Genomic DNA, 27,590 nt, shown 5'->3' with positions numbered 1-27,590 from the left:
GTCAGAAAAGCCCCGAATTCAAATCTTATCTCAGTACCTAGTAGCTGGGTGACCCTGGGTAAGGCGCATACAACTCTATCTGCCTCAGTTTCCTCATCTGTAAAATGAGGATAACACCACCTTTCTCCCAGTGCAATTGTGAGGATCAAAGTGCTTTGCAAACCTTAAAGTACTCCATAAATATTACCATTGCATATTAAATCAAATCCAAATTCCTCAGTCTGGCATTCAAGGCTCTTCCTCCAGCCGCTTTCCTTTCACTCTCCAATCTTATCTCTTACTACTCACTAACATAGATCTTCTGCTTCAGGGAAGCCCCATTACCATCCTCCTCATAGATTTTCCTCTCCTAGAATTTCCCTTCCCCTTCCTCATCGTCAGTCAATTTTTCAATCAAGGCTCTGCTTCTTCTCCATGATGCCTCTCAGCCCTTGATGGGCCTATCCCTTATTTTGACACCACATTCTCTAACATACACTTTGTTGAATATTACTTGTAATGGTGCAGTAGCTGTTACATGGGCATATAGCAGCTCACCTGCCCAACCAGACTAGAAACTCCTTGTGGCTAGGGACAGAGAAGTGACATAATAAATTAGCAAGGACAGACCTGGATTCAAAGACTGCCATAGGTGCTCACTAGCTGGATGAGAATCTCTGGAAGCTTTAGTTTCCCCATCTGTTATAATGGCAGAGACCATGATGACTGGTTGGCGATAGTGACAATGATAGTTAGCATTTGTATAGGGTTTTCCACTTATCTTATTTGATCTTCGCAATTACTATCTCTGAGGCTGCAAGAAGTTAAAGTGACATGTCTACAATGATGAAGTACCTAAGGCTGGATTCAAACTCAGGTCTTCCTGACTCAAATTCAGCTCTCTATCCACTGACCTGGCCAATTAGGCTCTATAGATGCAACTCACAGATCTAAAGAACTAGTCTTCATTTTACCAGTAAATGTGGAACTATGAGAGGTGGTTTGTTGGGAAGAAATGCCTTTGTACACTTTGAAGAGGTATTGAAATGTTAGTACAAAGGATCAGGAGATTTGGAGCTCCAGCCCTCTCCTTTGGCAGATGAGGAAACTGAAGCCAAGACGAGGTCAAAGTTACAAACAGGTGATGATCACATAGCAAAGCCTGGATTCAAATCCAAGTCCAGTGAATAACTAACTTAATCCTTCTTGTTCCTCACGTACTCATTGGAAAGTTTAGTCTATATTGGCCTGTCTTCCATTGCTAAGATAACCAAATTCCATGGAGTGTTCTGGCCCATATTGCACCATCTTCATTTTCCTACCATCACCTTCTGGCCAAACGAAGCTCCTGGATCTTCCCTCATTTCATTCTCCACACTGGGCATTTTCTCTGTGCCTCAAATGCATTCTTTCTACATTGTTAATATCTGAAATCCTCCTTTTCCTTCAGGACCCCCTTCAGATGTCATGTCTTCCCAACTGAAAGTGATTTCTCCTTCTTCAAATTTTCTTGAGCCTTTCTCGTTTTGGACTTTGACGTATCTAGACCTTAAGGTAGTGTGGGACCTCCATCAGATGTGAGCACCTGGAGGCTGCACTCAGGTTCAAATCACTCTTTGAGTCAATATCTATTCAAAGCCACAGTCCAAGAGCCCCCACCCATGATTTCTTTTTAATGCACCAAACCAGATTACACATTAATGAAAGCAAAAGGCATTTAAATGGAACAGAAGAGCAAAGCAAATAATAAGGGAAACGTCCCATACACACGTCTGAGACCTAGCTAAAAAACCTCTCTCATTGCCTCTGAAGCTGCGGCTAGCTGCTTTTTCCTACAGCATCTCCTGGCGGGTTATCTGTCAGTTTTCTGCTGAGCTATGCCTGCCATCTACTGCATTTTCCCTGAACTGCAAAAGCAGGGGAGTGGCCTCAGCTTTTTAATGAAATAATCCAGTGCCTAAGAGAAGGGGTTTTTCTCCTGGTGGGAGACATAGACACTTCCTTTAGGGATTCATGGATAGATTTAGGGGGGTCCATGAACTTAGATGGGAAAATAATTACACACTTATTTTCACCATTTTAGGCATTCACAAATAAGATTCTGAAAAGGGGTCCATGGTAGGTTTCACCGAATTGCCACAGGGGTCCATGACATAAAAAAAAAAGGTGGAGATCCTCTGCCTCACATCTATTTTAGCATATTTGTGAGTGATATCGCTAAGCGGTGGACAGAGGCAGCTCAGCAAAATTTCCCTAAGATAAAATTTCTCTTTTTGAATGATTTTACTTTCCCTCTCAGGGGCAGCTTCTTCAGGCCCACCTGACCTGTGTGCACTGGGGTGAGTGAATTCTTTCCAACTTCTGGCACAGATGATGCCCTGGAGCTTTACTTAGCAAGACTGAGAGGAAGGGGTTGAAGAGGAGCTGGCAAAGATGGCCCTCCAGGAAAGCTGGAATCTCAGCTAAGCCAACCACTGAGACTTATCCTACTCAGCCCCTTCCAAGGTTTTAGAGTTCTTAACAACTAGATCAGGCTCAACCCTTTCATTTTACACAAGAGGAAACTAAGCCCCAGAAGGGTTAGATGACAGCTAGGTGGCACAGGGCTTGGAATCAGGAAGACCTGAGTTCCAATCCAACCTCAGACACTCCCTAGCTGTGAGACCCTGGGCAAGTCACTTAACCTCCATCCGCCTCAGTTTCTCATCTGTAAAATGAGCTGAAATCCGCCCTCAAAATCTATGATCTTAATTCACTTTAAGTTTCCTGGGACTTGGTTCTTTCACGTTCCAATTAGATGGCCTTCTTCCAACTCTGATTTGAAGTCAATGAACCTTTCTGGGCTTCAGTTCCCCCACCAGTATAATGAGGCATTTGGACTAAATGGCCTTGGACATCTCCTCCAGCTCTACCTCTCTGATCCTGCCCCTTCCCTTCCTAGGACCTAGCTGTGTCATTTGTAGACTGAGTAAGAGGATGTGACCCTCAGAACACAGGAGGAAACGATGGTTTTGGACATGGACAATGTGGGAACTGGTTTGCTTGATTTATGCAGATTTGTTATGAGTTCCGTTTTTGTTTTTCAATAGTGAGGGGTAGGAAGAAGAAAAATTGGAATTTGGGGGTGGAAAAAATAAAGTTTAATTTTAAATGATTATCAATCAAAAATAAAGTTAACAGCAAAAATAAAGTAAAACGAGTGAGCTCTAAATCTATCAGCTCTCAAGGCAGGCAGCTTGCCACAAAGTTTACAGCATCACAAATTTAGAGGTGGGGGACACGGGGAACACCACCTTGTGCAATTTTTTTGGAGCCCCCTGGCTTCCAGCACAGAGCGCTCTCCATCCCCTACGTTTCTCTCCAGGCTCCGCCCCTGAGCTCTAGCTCTGCCCCTCACTTTAGACCCGCCCCTTATCGCTCGTCTCCCCTGTAGCCCCGCCCCTGCGCTGTACTTCCGGCCCTCACCACTCGTCTCCCCTGTAGCCCCGCCCCCTGCCTCTCCTCTCTTAGTGACGCTCCCTCCCTTCCCCATCGCGTCTCCCAAGTCTCGCGGGATCTCGAGCGCGGTCCCGCGGGGCCACGGCAGGGTCGCGAGCCGCCATCATGGCGGCCGAGGAGGCGGATGTGGATATCGAGGGGGATCCCGGAGCGGCCGTTCCTCCTCCACGCGGGTGAGGCCGGGGCTAGGGCCGGGCGGGCCGGCGAGGGGTCGGGCCGGCTAGGGCAGAACCTGCCCCGAGGCCCAGGCCGGGGTCACGGTCACGGTCACAGGGCGGGTGGTGCCCGAGGTCGGGGCTGGAGACGCGGCGCGTGGGCCGAGCGGGCCTCACCTTCTCCCTCAGTGAAATGGAAAGGTCGCGCTGGTGTGCTGGTCACGCGTGACCCCGGGCCGGGCACCGCTCGCTATCGTACACAGAGGGAAACTGAGGCCCAGGGAGGCGGGAAGGGGCCCGCCGACAGCGCTTTGTGAGCGTGGCCGCGTCGGAGCCTGACCGCCCCCTGAGAAGCAGGTGCCCGTTTTACAGACGAGGAAACTGAGGCAGGCCCCTAACGCCTTTGTACAGCCCTTCACGTGACCGTGGGGAGGGGGGCGCCCTCGTGGGGTCTCCCCTACCTTCCCGGCCACTCCTCGGCCTCCGTCGAGGGACCGGGCATACCCTTAGCTCGGCAGGAGCATCACGCACGTGTCTCGGGTCTCCGTCTGTGCCCTCCTGGTGACGTCAGCGGCTCTTTGTCCCACGTGACCCGCATTTGGGCGCCAGGCGTGGCCAGGGACCTCGCATTCCTGTCCTCGGGGAGCTTACAGCTTAAGGCCCTTCCTTCACAGGGTGGGAGGAAGGTGGAGCGGGGCCGGCCTGGGCCCGTCCCCAAAGTCGGGGCGCGGGAAGGCCCCGCAGATGGGGGGAGGGGGCGATGGAGTCTAGAGAGCGTAGAGCCAGGCTCAGATTCCTGACCCCTGACCCTCCGGCTTGCCCTTTATCCTCACTCACCCCAAATACAGCGGGTACAAGCCAGAGCTCTCCGCCTCCAAGAGCCTGCCCCAGACTTCCCTGGCTCAGATGCGCTGCAGCTGTAAAGTGCTGCATAAACCTTGACGTGCTGGTTAAGTGTCGGCTGCTGCGCCTCTTTGGGTTTGCGGGGTCCCAGCCCCCTCAGCCCTTCCTGTGCCTTTCCTCTCTCACCCCTCTCCCTCTCTGATTGGATTGCAAAGGCTCGTCAGTCCTGCCCCGCCCCCGTGACTCACGGCTGGACTATTACAGTGGGCTCCTAAATGCACACTCTTCTGTGGAGTATCCCTAAGGTCCTTTGTAATGTGACGTGGGCCTCCTCCCTCAAAATGGCCTTGAGTCTATTTTCTGTTGCCTTGTAGGGGTTTGTGCTCCATCCGCCGGCAGGGTGTGTGTCTTTGGGGGTCAGAGATTTTGGTCTTTGCTTTTGTATCACCAGTAACCCGGTAAAGTACTGGACGCATAGTGAGCACTTAATAAGTGCTCGTTAATTGAGCGATTGATTTCTGCTGCAAAGGCTGAAGTTCAGTTCACCGTGGATCTGTTAACTGCTTGCTGTGGGGCGGGTGCATCTCTTAGCGCTGGTGATATAAAGGCAAGAAGGAAACAAACCCTGCCCTCAATGACGTTACATTCAGTTCTGCTGAACTTGGGACGGGAAGCGTTGGCGCTAGTAAGGACCCTAGAGGATTTGGGTGCTTGCACTCAAAGGGATGCCGGGTTACAGAATGTTAGAACAGGGGAAGGGGTGGAAAGGGACCTCAGAGATTGATCTAGTCCACTGTTCTCCTTTAGCAGGTGAGGGTCCCATTGCTCCCATGTCTGTCTCATAGCAAGTCCACGGTAGGCTAAGGCAGCTGGGTGGTATAGTGGCTAGAGCTTTAGTCTTGTGGTCAGGAAGACCTGAGTTTAAATCTGACAGGTACATACTAGCTCTGTGACCCTGGCCAAGCCCCTTAACCCAGCTTGCCTCAGTTTCCTCACCTGTAAAAATGAGCTGGAGAAGGAAATGGCAAACCACTCCAGTATCTCTGCCAAGAAAACTCCAAATGGGGTCACGGAGAGTCAGCACAATTGAAACAACTGAACAACAACAGCTGTACCCTAGAACTCAAGTCAGAGTCTTAAGAATCTGAGACCTCGTTACATCCACTCCAGCTCCTACTCTCAGGTCCCATGTCAAGTCCGGTTTGAGGAAAGGCTGGCCTGGCCCCAGCCCTGGCAACGCATAAAGCTGACTCAGCTAACAGGGTGTTTGGGTGCCAGACTTTCAAGAGACGTGAGTTCTGGTCTTAGAGCCAGAAGATTTACAGCTGGAAGGTGCCCCCCCCCCGCCTTTTATTAGAAGTTTGCATGAAGTCACACAGTGGACAATCCAGAACTAACATTCAGACTACCCTTTCCTTTTACAGATGAAAAAAAAATGGTTGCCATTTGGATTAAGCAATTTGCTCAGGGCCGCACACAGCTCTCTTTGTTGGGAAGCCTTTGTTGACATCCGCCTCAGTGGGCCTCTTTGCCACTTCTCTCCTAGCTCTTGGTTCTGCTCCTGGGGCAGACAGAATAGTCTAATTCCGCTTTCATATGGCCAGGCTTCAAATGCTTACAGACTGCTCTCATGTCCCCCTTCTTCCTTCATCCTTTCCTCTCACTTGGCATGGACTCAAGGATCTTTGCCCTCCTCTGGGCAACTCTAGCTTCTCAATCTTCTCCTTAAACTGTCTTATCAGAACTGGACTTTGTCCTCCAGATGTTGTCTGACCAGGGCCATGTACGGTGGGACTCTGCAGGCATCAGATTCCAGTGGCTTTTTTGGCTGGCACATCACACTTCTGACGTTTCTGGTTTTCATCATGCTTAAAGATGACCTTGTTGGTAATAGGTCTGTTTTCTTGATGCCTTAAAAAGATTCAAATTGTCATCAGGAGCCCTTGCTGTGTGCTCTTCTTCTACCATCATATAAGGCAGACCAGGACAGCAGGGGGAGCACTTGAGCCCTCCTGGCCTTGAGTCCGAGCTCCAGCACTTATTCACTATGTGGTCCTTTGCACGTTATTTTTACAGGCCAGCCTCAGTTTACTTTCTGTGAAATGGGGATGGGTGGACTTGTAGTAGCCACCTTTCACGGTTGTCTTTGTGAGAGAAGCCCTCTGCCTGTATGAGTAGAGTTCCCTCTGGGAGGCCCCAGCCTGCATGGAAGGCCAACTTTTGGCTGAGGAGGCTGGTCCAAAGTCCACAGACTAGATCAGTTACTGCATCGCAAGCAGTGAGAGGAAGTCGGCAGGCATCGTGCAGCGCAGGAGAGTCCCCAGGCAGGTTCACATTTGTAAGCATCTTTGCCCCCGTTTTCTTGTCTGTTGCAGAAGCCAGGAACATACAGCATCTGGTTCACAGCAAGATCACTACCTTGATTCCACCTGGAGAACTGGTAATGGCCTCACTGTAAGTGCTTTATGAGAAGACTGTGTCATTTCGCTTTGTGCAGTGTGCATGTGAGAGACGCTTTGTATCTTGGAATACCATATTTTCCTGCTTCTCTCCTTGTTGTCAGCCATTGCAGGTAACACCCTGGGAGATTTTTCTTGGTTTAAACAGTATAAGAAACCATATTTCTTTTGATCTTGAAGAAGGTCATAGTGGGATGTTTCACTTAGACATCACACATTTTTAGCTGATATCAGCAGATATTCTCAAAAATCAATTAGTGTAAAAAAAATTACCTTTCTGTTTTAATAGCCTTGGACTCTGGATAATACCATCAGTGCTGAGAACAGGGCTGTCATCGAGAAAATGTTGCTGGAAGAAGAGTATCCTTTAATGCTTATGAGGAAAAAACCCATCGAGTTAGATTTTAAAAGCTACACATATAAAATTTGGACCAGCAGTCGCTGATGGTCATTTCACTTGAGAGAAAGTCACCAAGGTCTTTGGTTCTCTGAATGTCATTAGGGTGTTCCATGGTATCCACTCTTAACAAAAAACACGCTTTCACCCCAAAAGACCAGCATTATTTTAAAGTCCGTGGTAGCTCTCAGAAACCTTCTCTTCAGTATTTTAAGCACTCTCTGCCTAATGTTGTTCATTAATGCTGTAGAAACATTAGATTAAAAAGGCATGGTTACAGTCAGGACAGGTAGGTCCATAGGAGTGATGTTCTCAATAAGGGATTGTCCGAATACTTTTGCAGTGGAATTTCCTGACTCTACAATTATAATGTGTTCATGGTGTTAGAGGGAAATAACACGGATAGAGGCAGCTTCACGTGGAGTGTGCTTGAGTCGATGCCTGCATCAGTGCTCGTAGGCTGGACCATCTCTGGCTTAGCCAAGCACTTGGGCAAGGTTAGCATTTGTGCCAAGTCTCTTGCTTCCTACATCTTTCCCAGTTAGATTTTTGACCATTCCTCCTCTAGTTAATCTTCAAGGACCCAAGTAAAACACTGAAATACCACCAAGTGAAGGAATCAGGTCTTTTTATTTCAGAAGAAAACAAAGAAACTTCTGACAATCAAGTAATGTAGTAACAGGTGGTGTGGTTCAGTGGGAAGAGCACTAGATTGGAAGCAAGTAGACCTTGGCTCAAGTTTGATCTCTGCTGCTGACTAGCTGTGTGTGGCCTTGTTCAAATCCCATAGTCACTCTGGGTCTTTGGGGCTTCATCTTTAAAATGACAATGTTCTTGGGGCTGCTAAGTGGAGCAGTGGATAGAGCACCAGCCCTGGATTCAGGGGGACCCGAGTTCAAATCTGGCTTCAGACACATAACACTAGCTGTGTGACCCTGGGCAAGTCACTTAACCCCTGTTGCCCAACCTAACATAAAATAAAATGACAGTGTTGGACTCCATCTGTTATGGTCCATTTCAGCTGTAGCATTCTGAGCTCTAAATATTCATAGTCGTTGCTGCGATGACATCAGAGCATCTCTGTTAGCCACCCACCACCCCATCCTTAGTTGTGATTTTTGCTTTTCCCTGTCTGAGTCTAGGAATTAGCCTCATTTTGCCTAGGAAAGGCTGGCATGTTTTCATTGGGATCTCTTACTTCCTGTCCCTCAAGCCGTCTTAGTGGCCATCTGAAGAGTTTGGGCGCTTGAGTTTGAGGAGACAGAATATAGGTATGGAATGCATAACCTCTCTGCTTCCTGGAGAGCAGAGATTCTTAACCTGGGGTCCAGAGACCACAGATTTCAGGTCTCTGAACTTGAATGGGGAAAAAAATTACATCTTTGATTTCACAAACCTGGTTTCCTTTGTAATTCTGTGTGTTTTATTGTATTCTTTTAAAACTTCTGAGAAGAGGTCCTAGGCCTTGCCAGAATATCAGAGGTATCGATACCATACAAATACAGCTTAATACCCTTTGCTGTAGAGGGAGAAGGTTCATATGTCTTCAGTTGATGTGAGGGAAGTATGTTGTAGCCCTCAGGCTGGACCGTCTCACCCACAAAGCATGCCTTGTATCCTCTATGCCTTATAAAACAAGAATGAAGGGCAGGGAGAGGCGAGGACAGTATGGCTGCTTGGTTCTCTTCTCATTCCTTCCCAGGCATTCAAGGGTAAGTCAGGTCAGGCCTTACTAGTACTCTCTGTATCTTTTCATGCCATTAAAAATTTAGTTATCAGTTCAGTTGAGGTAGGAATGAGCTCTATAATGCACTACATCATTAATATATGATTTTAGAAAAAATAGTTTAACTCATATTTTCAGTTACGTTAAATATATGCAATTCATTGCATTTTAAACTTAATCTATAGTGATGTTCATTTAACAGATAATAGCATCCAGTATGTATATGAGAGACACATCATTTTTTACTTGTTTTCAGAAAGTTTCCTTAGTACCTCACAGATATTATATGTCTAATAAATCACTTCCAGACAATTTCTGGCTTGATCATAAGGAAAGTAATAAAAAGTGTGTGAAAAGGTAAAAAAAAAAATCAATTGGGCAATACCTTGGGAGAATGTAGTAAATTTGAAAAAGTTAAATACTTTACAGAAACCATAATTTTCTTCTTTTTATCTTTTACAGTCCACAAAAATCAGGAAAACTCACGTATGTACATTTTATGTTTTTAAAGCCTTTTTCAACTGTAAGAGTTACTTTACGTTATCCTCAAAGTAATTTGTAAATCTGCATGACAAAATTCTCTTGACCACGGATTATGTGAAAATGTGAGAGACATTGAGAAAGTTGGGTTTCTTTTGGAAATTCGAGTATGAGCATCATTTGTTAGTTGACTATGAGTGCAGTGAATTTCAGCCAACCACCACGTGCCCCTTGTAGACGAGTCATTGTAGGTCAGTCAGAAAAACTGGACTCCAAATGACATGTGTGTGTTATCTGGTCATGGGATTTGAACAAGGCCACACACAACGAGGTGCCGCTCGGTGAATTCTCTGGCATGTTCCATTGCAGTGAATTTCCAGAATAACAGAAACAGTCTTTGAGTAAACAAAAGGAACTAAGTAAAGAATCACAGAATTGGGGAGTTAGAAGGGAGCTCAGCAGCTGGGAGGGCAGACCCAGACACAAACGGAGGCTCTCGTAATGTACTGGATGAGCAGCCGTCCTGCCTCTGCCTGCGCCCTCCCATTACAGTTGTGGACAGTTGTGTGTTTGAACGTCTTCTGGATGTTGAGCCTCAGTTTTTTCTCTTAGCACTTTCCACTAGCGAGTCCTTGTTCCGCACTTTGGGGCCAAACAGGATTCTAGCCCCTTTACAGTTCAGCCCTTCAAATGCTTGAAAAGAGTTGTTGGGTCCCTCTGAGGCTTCTCCAGGCTAAATGTGCCCAGTTCCATCCACTGGTTTATCATAAGATATGGACTGCAGGCCCTTTGCCATCCTGGCTTTCCTCCTCTGGACACTCCAGCTCATCAGCGTGGCCAGAACTGGACACAGGGCTCCAAGGGAAGGCGGAGTACAGTGAGGCTGTCACCTCTGTTCCTGAAATTGTGCTCCTCTGTGTATGCCACTGCTGACTCATACTGAGCTCACAGGCCCCTAAAATTCCCAGGTCTTTTTCACAGCTGCTTTCTATCTCTGAATTCTCCTCATACTTGTGAATTGTTTTTTTTGTTTGTTTTGTTTTGTTTTTCTACTTGGGTACGAGGGGAGAAAGGAAATAAGCATTTATATGACACATAGATGTGCCAGGGATTGTGCTAAGCATTTGACAGTTATCTCATTTGAGAAGACTTTACGTTGATCCCTGTTGAGTTTCATTTTACTAGGCTTAGCCCAGGGCTCTTTTGCCTGAAAACGTACATTTAGGTCCTGCTTCTCATCCAGTGTGAACTGTCTCTCCCAGCATGGTGCCATTGGATTGAGCATGCCCTCTACCCCTTTATCTGAGTCTCTGATAAAAAAGCTAACCCACACAGGGTCCAGCACAGATCTTTAGGATGGTCCACTGGAGACCTGGCAGGCTGAAGTTAAACCGTTTACAGCTAATACACTCTTTGAGTCCAGCTGTCCAATTGGTTCTGCAGCGCTCTGGTAGTATTATTCCCTTACTCAGGTCTCTCCATCTTCTCTACAAGAATAGTGTGAGATACTTCAGGAAAAGCTTTGCTAAAACCCAACTAAACTATCTCTGTGCCATTCTTCTTATCCACTAATTTAGTAATTGTGTCAAAAAGTTAGCCTGGCCCACCTGGTTGCTGAAGCCAGTGCAGGCGCTTGGTAATCATTGCTTCCTTTCTCAGTGTTCGCCAGCCATCCCTTTAACAAGCTTTTCTAGAATTGTTGCAGGAATCCATTAAGCTCATTGGCCAATATGCAGGCTCTGTTCTCTTTCCTTTTCTAAAACTCAGTTATGTTGGCTGTTCTCCAGTATCTGACCTCTCCCATCTCCCTAGATCTTTCACTGATGGGCTTATTTTAAAGCATCTGCCAGTTTTCTCAGGACCCCAGCATGCAGTTTTTCTGGGCCAAGGCGTCCTCCTCCTCTTATCTCAGGGATCACCTCCCTATCCATTCTCTTTTGTCATTTTCAGTCTAATGGTCATTTTCCTTTTCAGAGGAAACAGAAATGAATGAAGAATTGAGTATATTCTTATCGAAGATATTTCTTCTCAAGATATTTTGATGTGCATTTGCATTCTGAAAAAAGCATCTGCAGGTTTCCTCTCTGTCCATCTTCAGGAGCTGATGGGACTACATTTGTCACTTGTTCAGGCATAGACTAGTAAAGGTAGTCTTGTAATTGCCAGGTATTTGAGCACTGGACTGTCTCTGAGTATTTTTAAATGTTTTTAAAAAGTTATTTGAGGTGCATGATGGAAAATGCTATCCACATCCAAAGAAAGAACTATGGAGTTTGAATGCAGATTGAAGCATACTATTTGCTCTTTTTTTTCTTCTGTTGTGTTTTGTTTCCTCTTTCTGGTGGTTTCTCCTATTGGTTCTAATTCTTCCTTACAACATCACTAATGTGAAAATATGTTTAATAAGAATGTATATGTATAGTCTATATCAGATTGTGTGCTGTCTTGAGAGAGGGGGAGAAAAATTTAAAACTCAAAAGCTTATGAAGTGATTGTTGATAAATCAAGATAGATTTTTGAAAAAAATTATTTGAGATGGACAAATTAGGTTACCTCCCTAAGCTCATGAAGGGAATATTGTCAACTAGCCCACTGACTATATATGCATTTATCTACATAGATAGATAATGACATATAGATATTACTAAGTTCTAAAGACGTGAAAGCAGTACATAGATGTATCTAGCTCCTTTATCTCATTTGGTTTTTCTTGCCATTAATTATATGGAGTAGTCAAAATGCAGAGATTCTGAAGCGTCAGAGGAGACAAGGGATTGGAGGGAGGCAGAATTCTGGAAAGGGAAGGAAGAAAAGAGAACTTGATTTCTGAGAAGCTTAGAAGCCAAGTCCCAAGGCTTCCTGTTTCTTTTATGATTCAAAGATTTAGCAAGTATCGGCTGATCTTGCTTCCTGCCTGAAGGCAGGCAGCTTGTTCCTGATGCCTGTCACACTGTGGTCCCTTTATGGTTTTTCCCTGGTGTTAGCCCCATTCTTTCCAAAAGAATGTGCCTCCGAAGTGCCCCTGAACTTGTAACTTCCCTAATTTGGTCCTCAGAATTTGAGTGCAGCCCATAACCACATGATTTCTGGTTGTATCAGATATTAGTTGTTTATTTGTGATCTTTTTTTCATGTTATTTCTTTTCCGCTCTCTTTTTTAGGATTCGGTCACCTACAAAGCCAGCCAGTCACTCAGTCAAGTGGACGGTGGGAGAAAAAGAGCTGTTTGAGCAAGGCCTGGTAAAGAAGAGCCTTTTTATCATTTCAGATAAAATTATTCTAGCAGCTCTGGCTGTTCCTAGGCACAGATAGGTGTGACAGCTGGTAGTGAAAAGATCAAGTGTTATGTATTTCCAATTCAGAAATTTTTTATAATTGCAACTTTCACATTTTTTCTAGAGGCAAATGAAATAATAAATTAGATCTAGAATATGATACCTGACATAGTAAGCCACTAAAGTCATTGTGATTTATTTAAGCAGCCTTAACCCACAAACGAAGGTTTTTCTAGTCTAGAACAAACCTAGAGAAATTAGACTATATGATGCCAAGTATCAAGACAAAAAGTGAAAAATCCTCCTAGTTCTTCGATGTTTCTTTACCTAATGCCTGCTCATCTGGATCATTAATCTCTTGGCAGTTGCCTAAAATTTTCATTTTAATTCAGGCATTTGGAATTCTTTTTTTTTTTCCTTTTTGATTAGGCAGTGGGATTAAGTGACTGCCGCATGGGCATCTGGAATTCTGCAAGCAATCAAAATGGATTAGAAACCAGAAACAACCTATTTACATAAATGCTTCATAAATATCAGTTTGAATGTTTATAGTAATCAGTATAGAAAAACTGCACATAGCACAACTGTGATATATCTTCCATGTACCCTCTTGTTAAAAAAAAAATACAGAATATATTTACTATTAGATGCTGCTGAATGTCCAAAATAGGGTTTTTCATGTCTTTGGAAATTTGTTTATACATTTCAGAGATTATTAAATGAGATTAATATGATTGAATCTTAAATGTGAGCTTTTTGATAATGTTATCTTTACTCTGACACCCTGGTAATATTTGAATGCAGATATAACCACATCTCTTCCTCCGCCTTTTTTTTGAGCAGTGCAGGGGCAAAGGCAGCCATTTGTTGGTGTTTTAGTTGGGCAGAGACTACCTGTAGACTTATCTAGAATGAGAGGATCCAGAGTAGACAGGTGTCATTATGGGTTTGGGAAATAGGCCCCAGAGTTAACCGCCACTGCCCTTGTGAAAGACCTGTACCTAGGGAGGAGTAGTGGTATTTGATGGTTCTTAAAGATGAGAAAAGAAACCTGTTCTCTTTTCTCATGAATGATTATTGTCTGACTTTTGTTCTTGGACTCTGAAAGAGCTTTGTTCTATTTATATAAGCTGTTCATCAGTATGAATAGGTATAGAATTGGTGGATTGCTTATTTCTTAAAAGCCCACGTAACTGGGAATGTCTTGCACTGTTTAGGGTGGAGGGGTCATGAGTTTTTTTTATTTTTATTTTTATTTTTATTTTCATTCTTAAGGTTCGCAAAGTACTTTACCCGTGTTATTTCATGTTATCCCCACAATTGCCCTGTGTGGTAGGGCTGATGTTATCCTTATTTTACAAATGAGGGAACTGCTGAAAGATAAGTGGCCTGCCCACAGGCGCACAGTGAGTTAAGTGTCTGGGACAGGATTTAGGCTCCGCTCTTTCTGACTCCAAGCCTGTGCTGCCTAACTGCATGGGGTCATCAGTTTTCACAGGTCAGCAGTAATTATGATTTGATTAACTATAGGCTCACTCATTAGCTTTCGAAGGAAAGTGAAAACAGTTTTGTGATGAGTGCTCTGTTTTGTTGTTGTAGTTTTTAAGAGGACATACCTATCCAGGCTTTATTTCCAAGCTGACAAAAACATTTTAAAATGTCTGTTTTTTGCTACGGCAGGCCAAGTTTGGCCGGAGGTGGACCAAAATTGCAAAACTAATAGGAAGCCGAAATGTTTTACAAGTCAGAAGTTACGCCAGACAGTACTTAAAGAAGAAGGTAAGTAGGACCTAGATAGTGCAGTTAATGGTAAATTACGACATTTAGAAAAACAGAAAAAAGAAACCACCTCCCATTGAATGTAGTAAACAGAAAACACAAGGCTTTCAATTCAGGCCTGACGTCTTATTGTAAAGTGTCACGTCATCAGTGATGCACATCCTCAAAGTATACTGAGCTAGACAAGTAGATCAAGTGTAGGAAATGTCAGTGCAATTCCCCAAGTCACAATATTGACCCTTCAGTCAATTTGAGCCTCAGCTCAAACACTGGCAATCATAAGCCAACCTTTCCTCTGAAATTCTAGTAGAATGTGAGTTCCATGTTTGTGTACCCAGCACCTGCCTGGCACACCATGGGCATTAGTAAATGACTGTTGAATTCTTTGTGGAATTGAATGATTTCCTTAACTTTAAAATGTGTTTTTAGCATACGGTCTTAAATTAGCAAAAACAAAAACCCACAGGATTAATTACCAAAAAATGAGGATTACTCATCTTCTCTGCTTCCAAATCCAGCATTCTTTTAACTCTATGTTACTCTACATTGAGCCCACCCAAATTTGAAAATTTTTCCCTCGTCACCCACCCAAGTTATCATCATTTGGAGGCTCTGTCACAAAATAAATCCTGTGAAGCATGGTGTGTGTGGTTGTGCATTTATTAAGAGCCCCCTGCCTAATGCCTCTGATGAAACTGGTAGGGTCTGACAGGGATGTCACGGAGGGCACCGAATCTCCTCTGTGCCTTAGTGGGGTATGTTCATACGACATCCTCCGGGAGGTGTTTGTTGACTATGGTGATTGGATTTGAGTTGGTTACCTGGCTTTAGCCGTCTTTTCTGCTGTTAGAGTCCTTTGCCTTACATTGAGCCTAGGTCGTCTGCAGCTTCCACATATTACTCTTGGGTCATAGGATTGTAAATTTGGAGCTTGGAGACTTCCGAGCCCCACCCTTCATTTTACAGATGATTGGGACTAGCCTGGAAGGGAGGTGACTAGCCCAGGGTCAGACAGGTGGGGTACAGGTCCTCGGGCTTCAGGGCCAGGAACAAGGCAATCTCATTCATTACTCCTCCACACCCCAGACCTTTAAGTGCTTAGAGAGCCCTCTTGTTTTCCTTCTCCCTTCCCATCCACCCCCCAATTCCCATTGTCCTCTTCTGGGTGCTTCTGGTTTTCTGGTGTCTTAAAAACATAGCACCCAGAGCTGGAGGCCAGGCCCAACACTCATTTTACAGCTGAGAAAGTGGGCCGTGCTCTCCTTCTTGGTGAATACAGCAAGGTCTGAATTACTTAGTGAATAGGAATGACCAGAGCCTGAATGAGTGAGGAAGCTGAATGAGTTTGAAACGTGAAGAGGTCAGTGTTTGCATGTGTACATGTCTGTGCAAAAATGAACTATTAAGGATACTCATGAGACTCAGGTTAACAGTGTTCTCTTTGTTTTGTGCCTCTTATTTAAGTTGTAAAATATTCCTTTTCTTTTTTTTTTTAAATTGTAAGACGAAATTAGATGGTCTGGGAAAAGGCGTGCCCAAGCTGAAGAGCAGCAGTCACCTTCAGCCCCCAGATGCCTCATTAGGCCCACAAGGGCATGCTGACTCTAATCTGAATGCTGTAAAAATTGAGGCGTTATCCGATGATGAAGAAGTGGACATCACTGATGAATCAGATGAATTTTTTCACATCCCCCTAAGGAATCCCAGAAGTGTTCTTTTATTTGATGTTTCCAGTAATACAGACCATGAAACGCACCCCCAAGGGTTCATTCCTCCTGTGGGACAAGACCATGCCGTTTCTGCAGCTCCCAGGAAGGACCTTCACAGTGCCTCGCAAGGGCAGAGGGAGGCGCTCTTTGCCTCGGGAGTTGCTTCCCAGTTGGAGAAGTCCAGCTGCAATGGTGGGAGATGTGACCAGGTAGACAACGATCAGACATCTAATCCCAGTGGTGGTGTGGAAGGGAGCACCTCACTGGGGGACAGCGAGCAGGGAGCTGGCCCGAGGCTTGGCCGAGGGCCGAAGGACATCCTCGATTGTGAGATGCTTTTTTACCCCTCCTGCCAAGTGGACGAAGAGAGCCCAGAAGAGGGGGAGCCATTCAAAGTGCCCGAGCAGGAGGTGGAAGTCAACAGAGACACCATTCAGGAGGAGGAGAAGCAGGCCATCCCTGAGTTTTTTGAGGGCCGCCAGGCCAAGACACCAGAACGCTATTTGAAGATTAGGAATTACATTTTGGATCAGTGGTAAGAAACAAAATCATATCGGAATGAAATTTTGAGACTCTGGCTCCCTTTGTGTGTCCTTGGGAGCACTTTGATTAGTCTCAGAACTAGACAGGACTCGGGGTTCTGAATGCCCAGGTTATTGCTGCTCTTCCCGAAGCTTCATCCATTATGCCTTCTCTGCTCCAGCATCGGCATTTGTTTATTAGAGGGAGTGGATTGTGGGATGGGAAATCAAAAGAGGTAGAACGTTTCTGTTTCATAGAACAGCATGTACCTACCACCTTTTCTCTTTCCAAGGATCCAAGGAAGAGATCTCAGGCTCAGAGAAGGCTTTATGAAGAGCATGGTCTTGGGCTGGGCTTTGAAGGGTGCAGAGAATTTTTAAAAAGCAAAGATGGGCCAGAAGAAGGTTTTGGAGGTGGAGAGACTATCTCGAGCAGAGGTGTGGAGGTGGAAAAGTCTGGGTCTTGTTGCAAGGATTTGGTTTGTCTGGGATGTTAATGGATGTGTTCAGGGTAGCGGGGCCACATTGAGAAAGAGTTTCTGCTTTTTTTCCAGTTGGCGATAGGGAGCCAGCAGAGGGTGGTGAGTCAGCTGACTAGCTGGGCAGCGTGTGTCTAGAGGGCTTTCAGGGTTGCCGCATCCCTGTTGGGCAGATGGGGAAACTAAGGCTCACATAGCTCACAGGTGTCTGAGGCCAGATTCCAGGCTTGGTGTCCCACCCCGAGTCCCATGTTAGCCACAAGCCACCAGCAGGGAAGGTGGTGAAGAGAGGAGGAGGCCGGGCCAATCGCAGTGGTCCAGGGTAGTCATAGTCAGCAAGTCCTCAGCCCCTCCTTTTTGCCAGGCCCTGTGCCCCTTCTAAGGGGAGAGACCCCCCCAGAGCACAGGTGGATCTAAGTGACCTAAGGACAGCGGGAGGGGGGGAACCAGGGGTAGTCTCATGGAGTTGGTGCTGTCTGAGCCAGGAGAGAAGGCCACCCTACACCTACAGGGTGGGTCCTGAAGGAGGGGCCGGGGCAGAGGAGGCAGTACGGAGCCACAGAGGGTGACGAGGTCCTAGCGGAGCTTAAGGACAGTTCTCTTGGCAGCAGTGTTGGGGATGAGAGGAAACGCATCAGGAGGCCTTTGAAACAATTGGAGGCGAAGGACGAGGGCCTGGTCCCTGTAGGGGAGAGGAGCAGGCTGAGTGCGAAGTGGAGGAGGATGCTGAGGAGGCCTCAGGGAGTTCTGCTTTAACCATCAACCCTCCTCTGCTGGCACAGTGGGCATGTGGGATGTGGGACAGCGCCCGAGTCCAGGGCAGAGGGCGACGGTTGGGGAGGCAGGAAGGAAAAGGAGCAAGCCCTGGATGAGTCACAAGGCTTCTGGAGGGTCCTGTACTGGGAGCTGGATAGCATGGGCCATGGCCACCATGTGTCAGGAGAGCTTCTTGTAACTTCTGTGAGCCTGCTGTTCAGGCATCTGTAAGATGGGACTAATCCTTTTGGTAGTGAGGCTCCCGTTGGCTTATGGATTTAAAACACTGTGCATGGCGGGGAGACTAGGCTCTCCAATGCTGTGTCTCAGTGAGCTGTGGCAATACCTAATACTGATACAATACCCTAAATTTGCTCCCCTTTTCCCCCCACATATATACACACAAGCCTATGAGGTAGGTAGAGTTACCATTTTACAGATGAGGAAATGGAGCCTCAGAGAGCGAAGGAGATTTGCACAAGATTGTAAAACTACCTAGGCCTCCTCTTTGCCCAGCACCAGAGCTCTCTGGCTCCATGTGCGGGTGCCCCTCGCCGTTCAGACTCACCAGCATCAGGTCTAGCTCTGTCAGACGGCGCAGGAGTCCTGGCATTGACCTTCCTCCCCAGAAATGGCTTTCCATGTTCATGCCTGTCTTTGAGACCTTACCAAGGGAAGCATGTCAGGGATGAAGAAAAGACTGCAGTTGTCCTCCTCCTCCCCCCTTTCTTCTCTTTCCTTTTTGGGCTCCACGAGATGCTGTGTTGCGCATCCATCTTCTGGGTAGAGATGGAGGCACGGAAGACGGTCTGTGGCGGCACAAGAGTCCTGGCCACTGTTGGTCCACGTGGACGCTCTCTCTTCTGGGTTCAGGCGTCCCAGACTGATCTCAGCAGGACAGGGGCAGAGTGGGACATCCTTGACAGGAGCCAGGCATTTCTCCACTGATGCCAAGGGGAGAGGGAGCGACCATGAAAATGGGGGATGTCTTGGAAGAGAGGTGGGAGGCTTCAGCCACCAAAACACTCACTTTGAAAGGCTGCGTGGAGTCCGTTTGGCATCACGAGTTCTGGGCTCAGAGTCAGGGAGACCTGTGTCTGAATGCGGGCAGCTCACGTGGCTGTTCTCAACCTTAGTTTCTTCCTCTGTGAGATGGGTTCATTGGGCCCAAAGCACCTAAAATGGTGTCATGTATGAGAAGTGCCATATAAATGTTCGTTATTATTGTCATGATTGTTGTCAACAATCATTGATGACCTCATGTATAGGACCTTATGCGAGGCACATCATCTTCTTGTGATAGTGTTAGTGCAGGTGATGTTCTCAACGAGTACGATTCTGAAAGAAAATCCTAGACTTTAAAAAGAGTCTAAGCAAGGGATCAAAAGGCAGAGGGATATTGTAGACACTCCTTCACTTTATGGAGAAGGAAAAGGTGACTGGCCCAAGATCACGTTGTCAGGAAGCAGCCTAGGTGAGATTCGAACCCAGGGCCTGGGACTCCAGAACCAGTCTTCTTTTTGTTAGGTAGCACTGCCTCTATTTTCAACTTTAAAATTCACTCTGTGTCAGAATAGGAACAGATGTTCCCCAATAATGAACTATGAATGTGATTTAAAAATAATATGAAATACATTTAAAATTCAGTTCTCTAAGCTTATTTCTGAAAAAACACCAGATCTGCATTTGCATATGTTTATAATTTCCAGCCTCTTTGTAACTAAAATCTGGTGAATTTAATGTCAGAGAAAAACCTAGTTGCTATGGGAAAATTGGAACACTGATGCATTGTTGGTGGAGTTGTGAACTGATCCAGCCATTCTAGAGAGCAATTTGGAGCTATGCCCAAAGAGCTGTAACACTGCGTACCTTTTGATCCAGCAATACCACTTCATACCACTTCTAGGGCTGTATCCCAAAGAGATCATTCAAATGGGAAAAGGACACACGTGTAGAAAAGTATTTATAGCAGCTCTTTTTGTGGTGGCCAAGAACTGGAAAATGAGGGGATGCCCATCATTTGGGGAATGGCTGAACACGTTGTGCTATATGAATGCAGTGGAATACTGTTGTTCCATAAGAAAGGTTGAGCAGGCAGACTTCAGAAAAGCCTGGAAAAACTTGCATGAACTGATGCTGAGTGAAGTGAGCAGAACCAGGAGGACGTTGTGCACAGTAACAGTAACACTGTGTAGTAACCAACTTTGATAAACTTAGCTCTTCTCAGCAATGCAAGAATCTAAGACAATTCCAAAAGACTCAAGATGGAATATTCTATCTGAATGCGGATCGAAGCACACTATTTTCTCTTTTTTTTTTTCTTTTTTTTGTTTTGTTTCTTTCTCGTGGTTTTTCCCTTTGGTTCTAATTCTTCTTTATGACATCACTAATGTGGAAATATGTTTAACGTGATTGTACATGTATGGCCTATATTAAATTGCATGCCATCTTGGTGGGAAGAGAAAATTTAGAACTCAGAATCTTATAAAAGTGAATGCTGAAACTAAAAATAAATAGTTTAAAAAAAAAGGAAAACCTAGTTGCAAACATGATGCTGCTATACCTTGTCAGTTACTGCATAACTTTTCAAATGATTGGATTTGTTTTAACTATCACGGAAATCTTTCCCTTTCTTACTTTGGAAGGATAGCTTCCTTTGAGAAAGTTATATTAGAGCATTGGAAAGTTTTACTATACACTGAGAAAAAAAATGTTGAGAAATGACAAGTATTAAAATGTTATTGTAGAAATGAAATTTTGATTTTTATATTTCCAAAATATTAGGGAAAAATGCAAACCGAAATATTTGAATAAGACCTCAGTGCGTCCAGGCCTGAAGAACTGTGGCGATGTTAACTGCATTGGACGGATACACACATACCTGGAATTAATAGGAGCAATCAATTTTGGATGTGGTAAAAAAGAAAAAATTATTTACATTTTTATCTTTGCAGCATTTGCTAATACCTTTGATAACTTCAAAGAAGAGACATTTTCTTGAACAGTTAGCTAAGAAGCCTTTCTTTTGATTGGCTTGTTAACATTTTCTTCCTGACCTGCCTTTGAAAATTCCTCATAGAAGACAATCTGGTTCTTTAAAAATCAGATAAAGGAAAAGGAATTTAACACAAGAGTCAATGATAGTACCCAGACTTAACTCACAAAATGCAGGTGATTTGGTAATACCCCAAATACCAAAACCCCCTCTTAAAAATTGCTTGAGGGCAGCTAGATGGTGCAGTGGATATAGCACCGGCCCTCAATTCAGGAGGAGCTGAGTTCAAGCCCAGTCTCAGACACATAACACTTACTAGCTGTGTGACCCTGGGCAAGTCACTTAACCCCATTGCCTAACCAAAAAAAAAAATTGCTTGAATATTAGTGACCAAATTAATATCCCAGGAAATAGTGGTTGCTAAGCTTTCATTTAAAAGAACAACACCCCAACATTGTTTCCAAGAAGGTTCCTCCCCAGCCCCCCATCTCCGGGTGTCTTTTAAAACTGCATTTATATCTTTTATTATTTAGTTAGCATTACAGTATATAATTGAAAATTAGGAAGTAATTAGACCAAACTTCCCCTGAACAGAAGCATCTAAAAACAGAAGGGGGTGTCCCTTTGTATTATGAAGGTGCACGCATCCAACAAAGAAGTGAATTTCTAGGGGTGTTTTTGGGCAGGCAGCACGCATCTGTTTCTCATTGATAAACCCATCCCAAGCTGGAGCCTCATACCTGGTCATCAAACACTCAGGAAAGGTGGTCGCTATGTTCTTCTGCTTCCAGGCAGGAAATCCCTCAGGACTAGACTGGAGATGCATTTTTGGCCAGTTTTGAGACAGAGTAGAAGTGCTTCCTTAGCTCTCATTTTGAAAGTGCCCTGAGCATAGAGGATATTTTGTTGAGTACAAAATGCGTTATTCTGGAAACTCGTGTTGCATGAGAACCACCAAGCTGCCTCTGTGCCCCCAAACCTCGTAGGCCCCACAGCTCAGTCTAAAGGGGCCCTTGCCGCTGACTGCCATCCTCAGTGTCGGTGGCTCATGGAGTCTGTAGATCCAGGGAGGGAGGGGTGGGAGCTCAGTGCTCTTGAGAGCCCCTCAGCAATGGCTTGGGAAAGGGCCTGGGTGCTGTACACTCCCGAGCCAGAACAGTGGGCAGGCCACATTTCCTACTTCCAGGATCCCATTCTTCCTTGTATCTCCTGAATGTCAGTCAGTCTCCTCTAAGATCGTTTCATGAAAAGTAGAAGTTGACACTGTGTTTGGCTTCCCATAGAGCAGGCCGTGTATAACAGACCGCAGGCCGTGTATAACAGACCGCAGGCCGCGGAGAAGACACGAATCAGAGACGGCAGAGATGCAGCAGAAGCCTACCAGCTAGCGCAGCGGCTGCAGCCGATGGTGAGCCGCCCTCCAGGGCCTCCTGGCCATCTTCCACCCTCCCTCTGTCCTCCCCTCCACCCCCTGCGTCATTGACGGTTTGTGTCATGTGTCCATGCATTGGGTTGGCAGGTAAAGTGTCTTTTTTTTTTTACTGACATCCCACTTAGCCTTTCATTTGTCTAGCTTCCACTCAATGCTGTAGCTATATAATTTTGCTAAAGCGAAAAAACAAACAAAAAAACCCAGGTGCTTCCAAATTCACATGTAAACCTACTCCCAAAACAGCCTGATCTGCCAGAGTGGTGTTAAACCAATTATTTTTAATTTCTACATCGATGCTAGGATTCTGTTACAATTGGATGACTGCATTGACTAGAGAGGTCATCATTTTAAACTCCGTCACTGTCAGCGATTTGATTTGAATAGATTGATAATGTTTAATTTAATCTTCTCATTACAGCGAGCACGCAGGCGACGTGTGCGAGACCCGTGGGGGAACTGGTGTGATGCCCGGGACTTGGAAGGCCAGACATTTGAGGTAATGTCCCCCTCTGAGCCGTCGGAGCCCCTTGTTTTAAAAACCTAGCCTCCTTCCCTCTCCCTCCCAAGTCACTTGTCATTCTCTGAATTAGAGAGAGTGGTGATGAGTGAGTGCAACCTAGAAATGGGGTAAAAGAAAAGATGGCAGTTAGGATGTGTGGAGCTTCAGACGTGTAAGTCACAACATCTGGGAAGGCCCTTAGAGACCTCATACCCTAACCATAGAGGTTCCCCGTCTGAGAGGAGGCTCTTTCTTCATTGGCAGTGTTCCTGAGCCTCTGAGCACAATGCAGACTCTGCCCTTGTCACTGCCTCATTCACCTCTGGGCAGAGTTGGCTCTCCTGCCGTCCCCTCACCGCTTTACCCCAGATCAAGGTGCTCTGGGGTTGGGACTGCAGGGAACCCCTCTTCTCCGCAGCTTCTGTCACTGAGCACAGGGGCTCAGGGCAAAGGCCTGGCTTAGGTCCTGGCTCTGAGGAGCTCCCCATCTCCCACCTCTGCCTGAGCTCACAGAGCCAGCCAGGGCCTGTCAGGATGTCCCAGGATGGCTGGGCCACACTGACAGCTTGTCTTCTGTCTCAAAGGGATTCCCTTCAGCTCAGCCACTGGCTGCATGGTTCCCTGTTCAGTGATCTGAGGGCTCCTGTCATCTGAAAGGAGACTCCTGTCCAGCGGTGGATGGCCCCAGTGGCCTTCTCTCTGAACTCCATTTCCCACCTCTGCTTTTTTTTGGTTAGGCAATTGGGGTTAAGTGACTTGCCCAGAGTCACACACCTAGTAAGTGTTATGTGTCTGAGGCAGATTTGAACTCAGGTCCTCCCGACTCCAGGGCCGGTGCTCTATCCACTGCACCACCTAGCTGCCCCCACCTCTGTGCTTTTGTCCCAGGCCTGGAATGCTGGAATGCCCTCCATCCTCCCCTGTACTTCAAGGGCTCCCCTCCATCCTGCAGCTTTTCCTGAGCCTTAGCACCAGTATAGGTGCCCACCTGCCTGGCCCTCCAGTCGTGTGTGTGTGTGTGTGAGAGAGAGAGAGAGAGAGAGAGAGACAGACAGACAGCAGACAGACAGACAGACAGAGAGACAGAGAGAGAGAGTCTGAAGCCTAAGCCTTTGTTTCTTTTTCTCAGGGTGGTCCCTTCCCTGGCACTCACTGGTTTTAGGCTTCACAGTAGTCTTTCCAAGATGGGGGAGCAGGGTTGTGGCAGCTGTCTGTCTCCTGGGTCCTTGGCCTCACTGGCAGCACCATGTGACCCCCACCAAAAGGAGACATCTGAGTAAACTGCATATGGAGGCTTTTCCTGTGTTGGCCTGAACAGAAGCTGAAGGGAACTTTTGGTTTGTTTTTTTAATGGTAGCTTTACTCCGTACGTGACAGAGATGTGACCAAAGTCATCCAGACTCCTTACCTGGCATCCAGCATCCCCTATTCTCCTTCTGCCTGGCCGTGCTTCTCTTCTGGATGTTTGCTTGGGTGGGAGTGGGCCCAGTTCTCGACCAGACTGTTCACACTGGAGCGTGTCCTTGTGTCCAGCAGGAGATGTAGGAACTGGCACGGGAAGGGGAGGGAGGCATGTCTTCAGATGGATTCAGCTTTGACCCACTGCCTTGTCCAGGCGAGAGGGCTGTTTGGTCAAGCGGTTTTTTGTTTTCAGCATCTCTCCGCTGAGGAGTTAGCCAGAAGGAGGGAAGAAGAAAAAAACAAACCCACCAAAGCTCCCAGGGCCCCCAGGCTCCCCAAAAGGTAACCCCTTGGCTATTTATTTGTTGTTAAAGGTTGAATGAATGTCCCCAGGAGCAGCTAGGTCACGTAGGTTCCTATAATGTTTAGGTCTTTGCAGGGGGGTCGTCCACTGCATGGGCGGTGTGGGCCCTCAGCTGGTGAGGATGCCCAGCTCCTGCTGCGTGCCATCTTCACCACTTCCACTCTAGCATCTTTGGACTTTGGCTTTGAGAGGTCCGTCTAGGCAAAGTGCAAGCGGTGCGTCCCATGAATGTCCCAGGGAGAGCGGGGAGTCTGAGATCTCATCGGTGAGGGTACCCCCATCCCTAGCTCTGCCCACAGCCCATCCCCACTCTCCCGGGGTCATCACGTCTGGGCCCGTGCACACTGCACCTGGCAGTGGGGGGGTCTTCACACAATTCTCGAGGCTCCTGCCCTTGTCCTTCCCATGTGTCCCCAAGTATTGTTTCAGTGGTCACAGAGCTCCCTGGGCTGGGAAGGTCCCTCCAGTGTCCACCCACTTGTGCCATGGGATCCACACTGTAGAATAGTCTGCAGCCAGGTTACTTTTCTCTTGTGATGTTTCTGTTATTGTTGGTATTTTAAAAATGTTTAATGGAGTGACCTTCCTGACTTTTCCCTTAATTGTACTAACAGGGAAAACGTTTCCTTTTGCAGCTCCTTTGACCCGTTCCAGCTGATTCCTTGCAGTCTCTTCAGCGAAGCAAACCAGGTACTTGTTGCCCCTTGGTTTGTGACTGAGGGGATGCGGAGGGTCACCTCCATTGGTTCCTCTCGTGGAGAGCCACAGTATGCTCAGCCCTTCACTGGGCCATGTAGGGCACAGACATTGAGTTGTTTCCTGCCTTTGTGAAGCTGACATCATGTGTCTGAGCAGAGGCCAGAGGACCGGGGTGCTGCACCTCTTATGTGGCCAGGACCCCACAGCCAGGCGGTCTCTGATGCAGCCCACGGGCCCCTTCTGTGCGTCATGGCTGTCAGTGCTGTCAGTAGAATACATAGGATTGCGAAGGAGCTGAAGGGTAGTGGAAATGAGATTGGAATGATTTTCCATCCAAGTTTGTGGATCCCTCGGAGCTCCATGAGGCAAGGCAGGCCAAGTGCCCTGCCATGAGCCGAAGGACAGCCCTCGATCTGGTCCCTGGGGGCACTGCATGGGCCATCGCCCTGTCCCAGTTCTGGTCCATAGCCTTCCACACTCCCCTGCAGTGCGTCATCCAGGCTCCACGGCCCTCACTCAGTGTGACGCTCCCTCACTTTCCCAGTCGCCTACGTCCATGGTGATGTTTCTGCCGTCACCCTTGGTGGCCCGCCGTAGCCTCCTTCCACATCCCATCACCCTGACACTCTTTGTTGCCCCCCCCACTTTGTGGCTCTTCGAGGTCCTTGGGAGACTCAAAGGGCTGGGTTTGCAGCAGGACAGGCATACCATCGGTACAGTCGGTGTGAGCAAGCAAGGCTTGAGGGGCTGGGCTCGTGGTGGTGCGGGCCAGCAGCACTGTCCTTGTGGGCAAGCCAGGCCAGGGGGCCAAAGCAAAGCGTTGCCCATTGGGCAGGGCCTCGGCACCGATGTGGGGGAGTGCTTGGGGGCCACTGGCGGCATCGCCTCCGTCTTGATGTTGTTTTTCCCTTGTATTTCAGGAGCCATTTCAGGTACAAGTGGCTTCAGAAGCACTTTTAATGATGGATTTGGTAAGGATGCGAAACTTCCTGGGTAGTCTGATCTGTACTGTCGTATATTTTTGTTGCAGGCATAAGGGACAGTTGGAAGATGTGTATTTTGGAACTTAACTATCCTTTACAAAGAATCTAAAAATAAGATTTTTCTTTTGGAGAAAAGCCAGACAGTTGTATGTTCCCATATTTTAGAGAGAATAAATTAATGTGAGTTTTTGCAGACTGTTTATCATCATTGTTATCCCATTAAGTTTCATTTCTATCCAAATATCCCACGGCTGCTGCCTGGAGAATAACTGCAGCAAAACCAGCCCCCCGTAGTTTGGGAGGATCTTGTCTCTGAAGCGTCGCAGAGATTTCTCCGCTTGCCTCACTCCTCCAGGGGCTGGGGCTTTTCTTTCAAACATAGAGCTTTCAGTAGTCTGATTGCACCTATCCCTCTAACATCGGGGGATGGGCGTGAGGCCATGGTGGCAGGCAGCCCTGTGTTAGGAGGGGAACATTAAGGCCCAGGGAGTGTCCGTGTTTGCCTAGATCCTCCAGGCAGTCCCCAAGCCGTGGGCCTTGCTGCCTCTCTCAGCAAGTGCCTTCTCCAGATTACTGATCTTGATTGTGCATGTACCCTGTCGGTGTGTGCTTTGTCTGAATGTGTTCTTGTTACTTCTAGCATGCTCATGTTTCCATGGCAGAAGTGATTGGTCTCTTAGGAGGAAGATATTTGGAAGCTGAGAAGGTGATTGAGGTAAGTTAGCTTTTCATCCTTGAACTCCCTGACGTTTTGTTTCCCACCCTTCTTTTCATGAAGTTCAGGGAATATCGAGGCAGAGGACAACTTTAGTAACCCCTTTTTCATAGACAAACTTACTTTGGAGGAGGCCACCGGCAGCCCCTTGTGTAGGTGGGGTCTTCAGGCCTGGGCTCCCTGTTTCAGAGAAGTGGATTTATCTTCCTGTGGAGAGTGAATAAACATGTCTCAGCCCAGGACCATGAGAACCATGGTGGGATAAAGAGGAGCCCACGGAGGATGGGGCAGTATGATTGCACCTGTGTCTGGTTGGAACATGGGAGTGTGTGTGTGCCTGAGAAGACACCTCCAGTGCCTCAGCCCTCATGGCCTGCCTTCTTTCTTGGGAGACATGTCCAAGTGAGCACCTCACAGCCAGGTAGTGTGATTTATGCCTAGTAAGAG

The 27,590-nt window shown here is 46.7% G+C and overlaps 1 protein-coding gene across 10 annotated transcripts in view; it reads left to right on the top strand.

Annotated features, from left to right (window-relative positions):
* Positions 1 to 3,525: 3,525 nt before the first annotated feature.
* The window catches only part of MYSM1 (Myb like, SWIRM and MPN domains 1), a 69,966-nt gene continuing 45,901 nt past the window's right edge, over positions 3,526 to 27,590 (top strand). For 8 of the 10 annotated variants that reach the window (XR_013487448.1, XR_013487449.1, XR_013487447.1 and 5 more), the window contains exons 1-15: positions 3,526 to 3,650; positions 6,851 to 6,929; positions 7,224 to 7,294; positions 9,337 to 9,414; positions 9,520 to 9,543; positions 12,698 to 12,776; positions 14,492 to 14,590; positions 16,095 to 16,834; positions 20,840 to 20,970; positions 22,334 to 22,458; positions 22,901 to 22,978; positions 24,636 to 24,724; positions 25,382 to 25,436; positions 26,366 to 26,416; positions 27,069 to 27,143. Coding sequence is in view for 4 of the 10 variants with exons in the window: in XM_020993056.2 (XP_020848715.1) it covers positions 3,583 to 3,650; positions 6,851 to 6,929; positions 7,224 to 7,294; positions 9,337 to 9,414; positions 9,520 to 9,543; positions 12,698 to 12,776; positions 14,492 to 14,590; positions 16,095 to 16,834; positions 20,840 to 20,970; positions 22,334 to 22,458; positions 22,901 to 22,978; positions 24,636 to 24,724; positions 25,382 to 25,436; positions 26,366 to 26,416; positions 27,069 to 27,143 (1,842 nt within the window). In the remaining 6 variants the exon portion in view is untranslated. The remainder of the gene's footprint in view (positions 3,651 to 6,850; positions 6,930 to 7,223; positions 7,295 to 9,336; positions 9,415 to 9,519; positions 9,544 to 12,697; positions 12,777 to 14,491; positions 14,591 to 16,094; positions 16,835 to 20,839; positions 20,971 to 22,333; positions 22,459 to 22,900; positions 22,979 to 24,635; positions 24,725 to 25,381; positions 25,437 to 26,365; positions 26,417 to 27,068; positions 27,144 to 27,590) is intronic. The other 2 variants (XM_020993057.2, XM_020993058.2) reach the window with 2 other exon arrangements.

The sequence above is a fragment of the Phascolarctos cinereus genome, unplaced genomic scaffold (assembly GCF_003287225.1).
Source record: "Phascolarctos cinereus isolate Bilbo 61053 unplaced genomic scaffold, phaCin_HiC Scaffold_5;HRSCAF=322, whole genome shotgun sequence".
Taxonomy (NCBI): Eukaryota; Metazoa; Chordata; class Mammalia; order Diprotodontia; family Phascolarctidae; genus Phascolarctos; species Phascolarctos cinereus.
The sequence above is the reverse complement of the archived record's forward strand: the minus strand, read 5'-3'. Positions and strand labels throughout refer to the sequence as shown.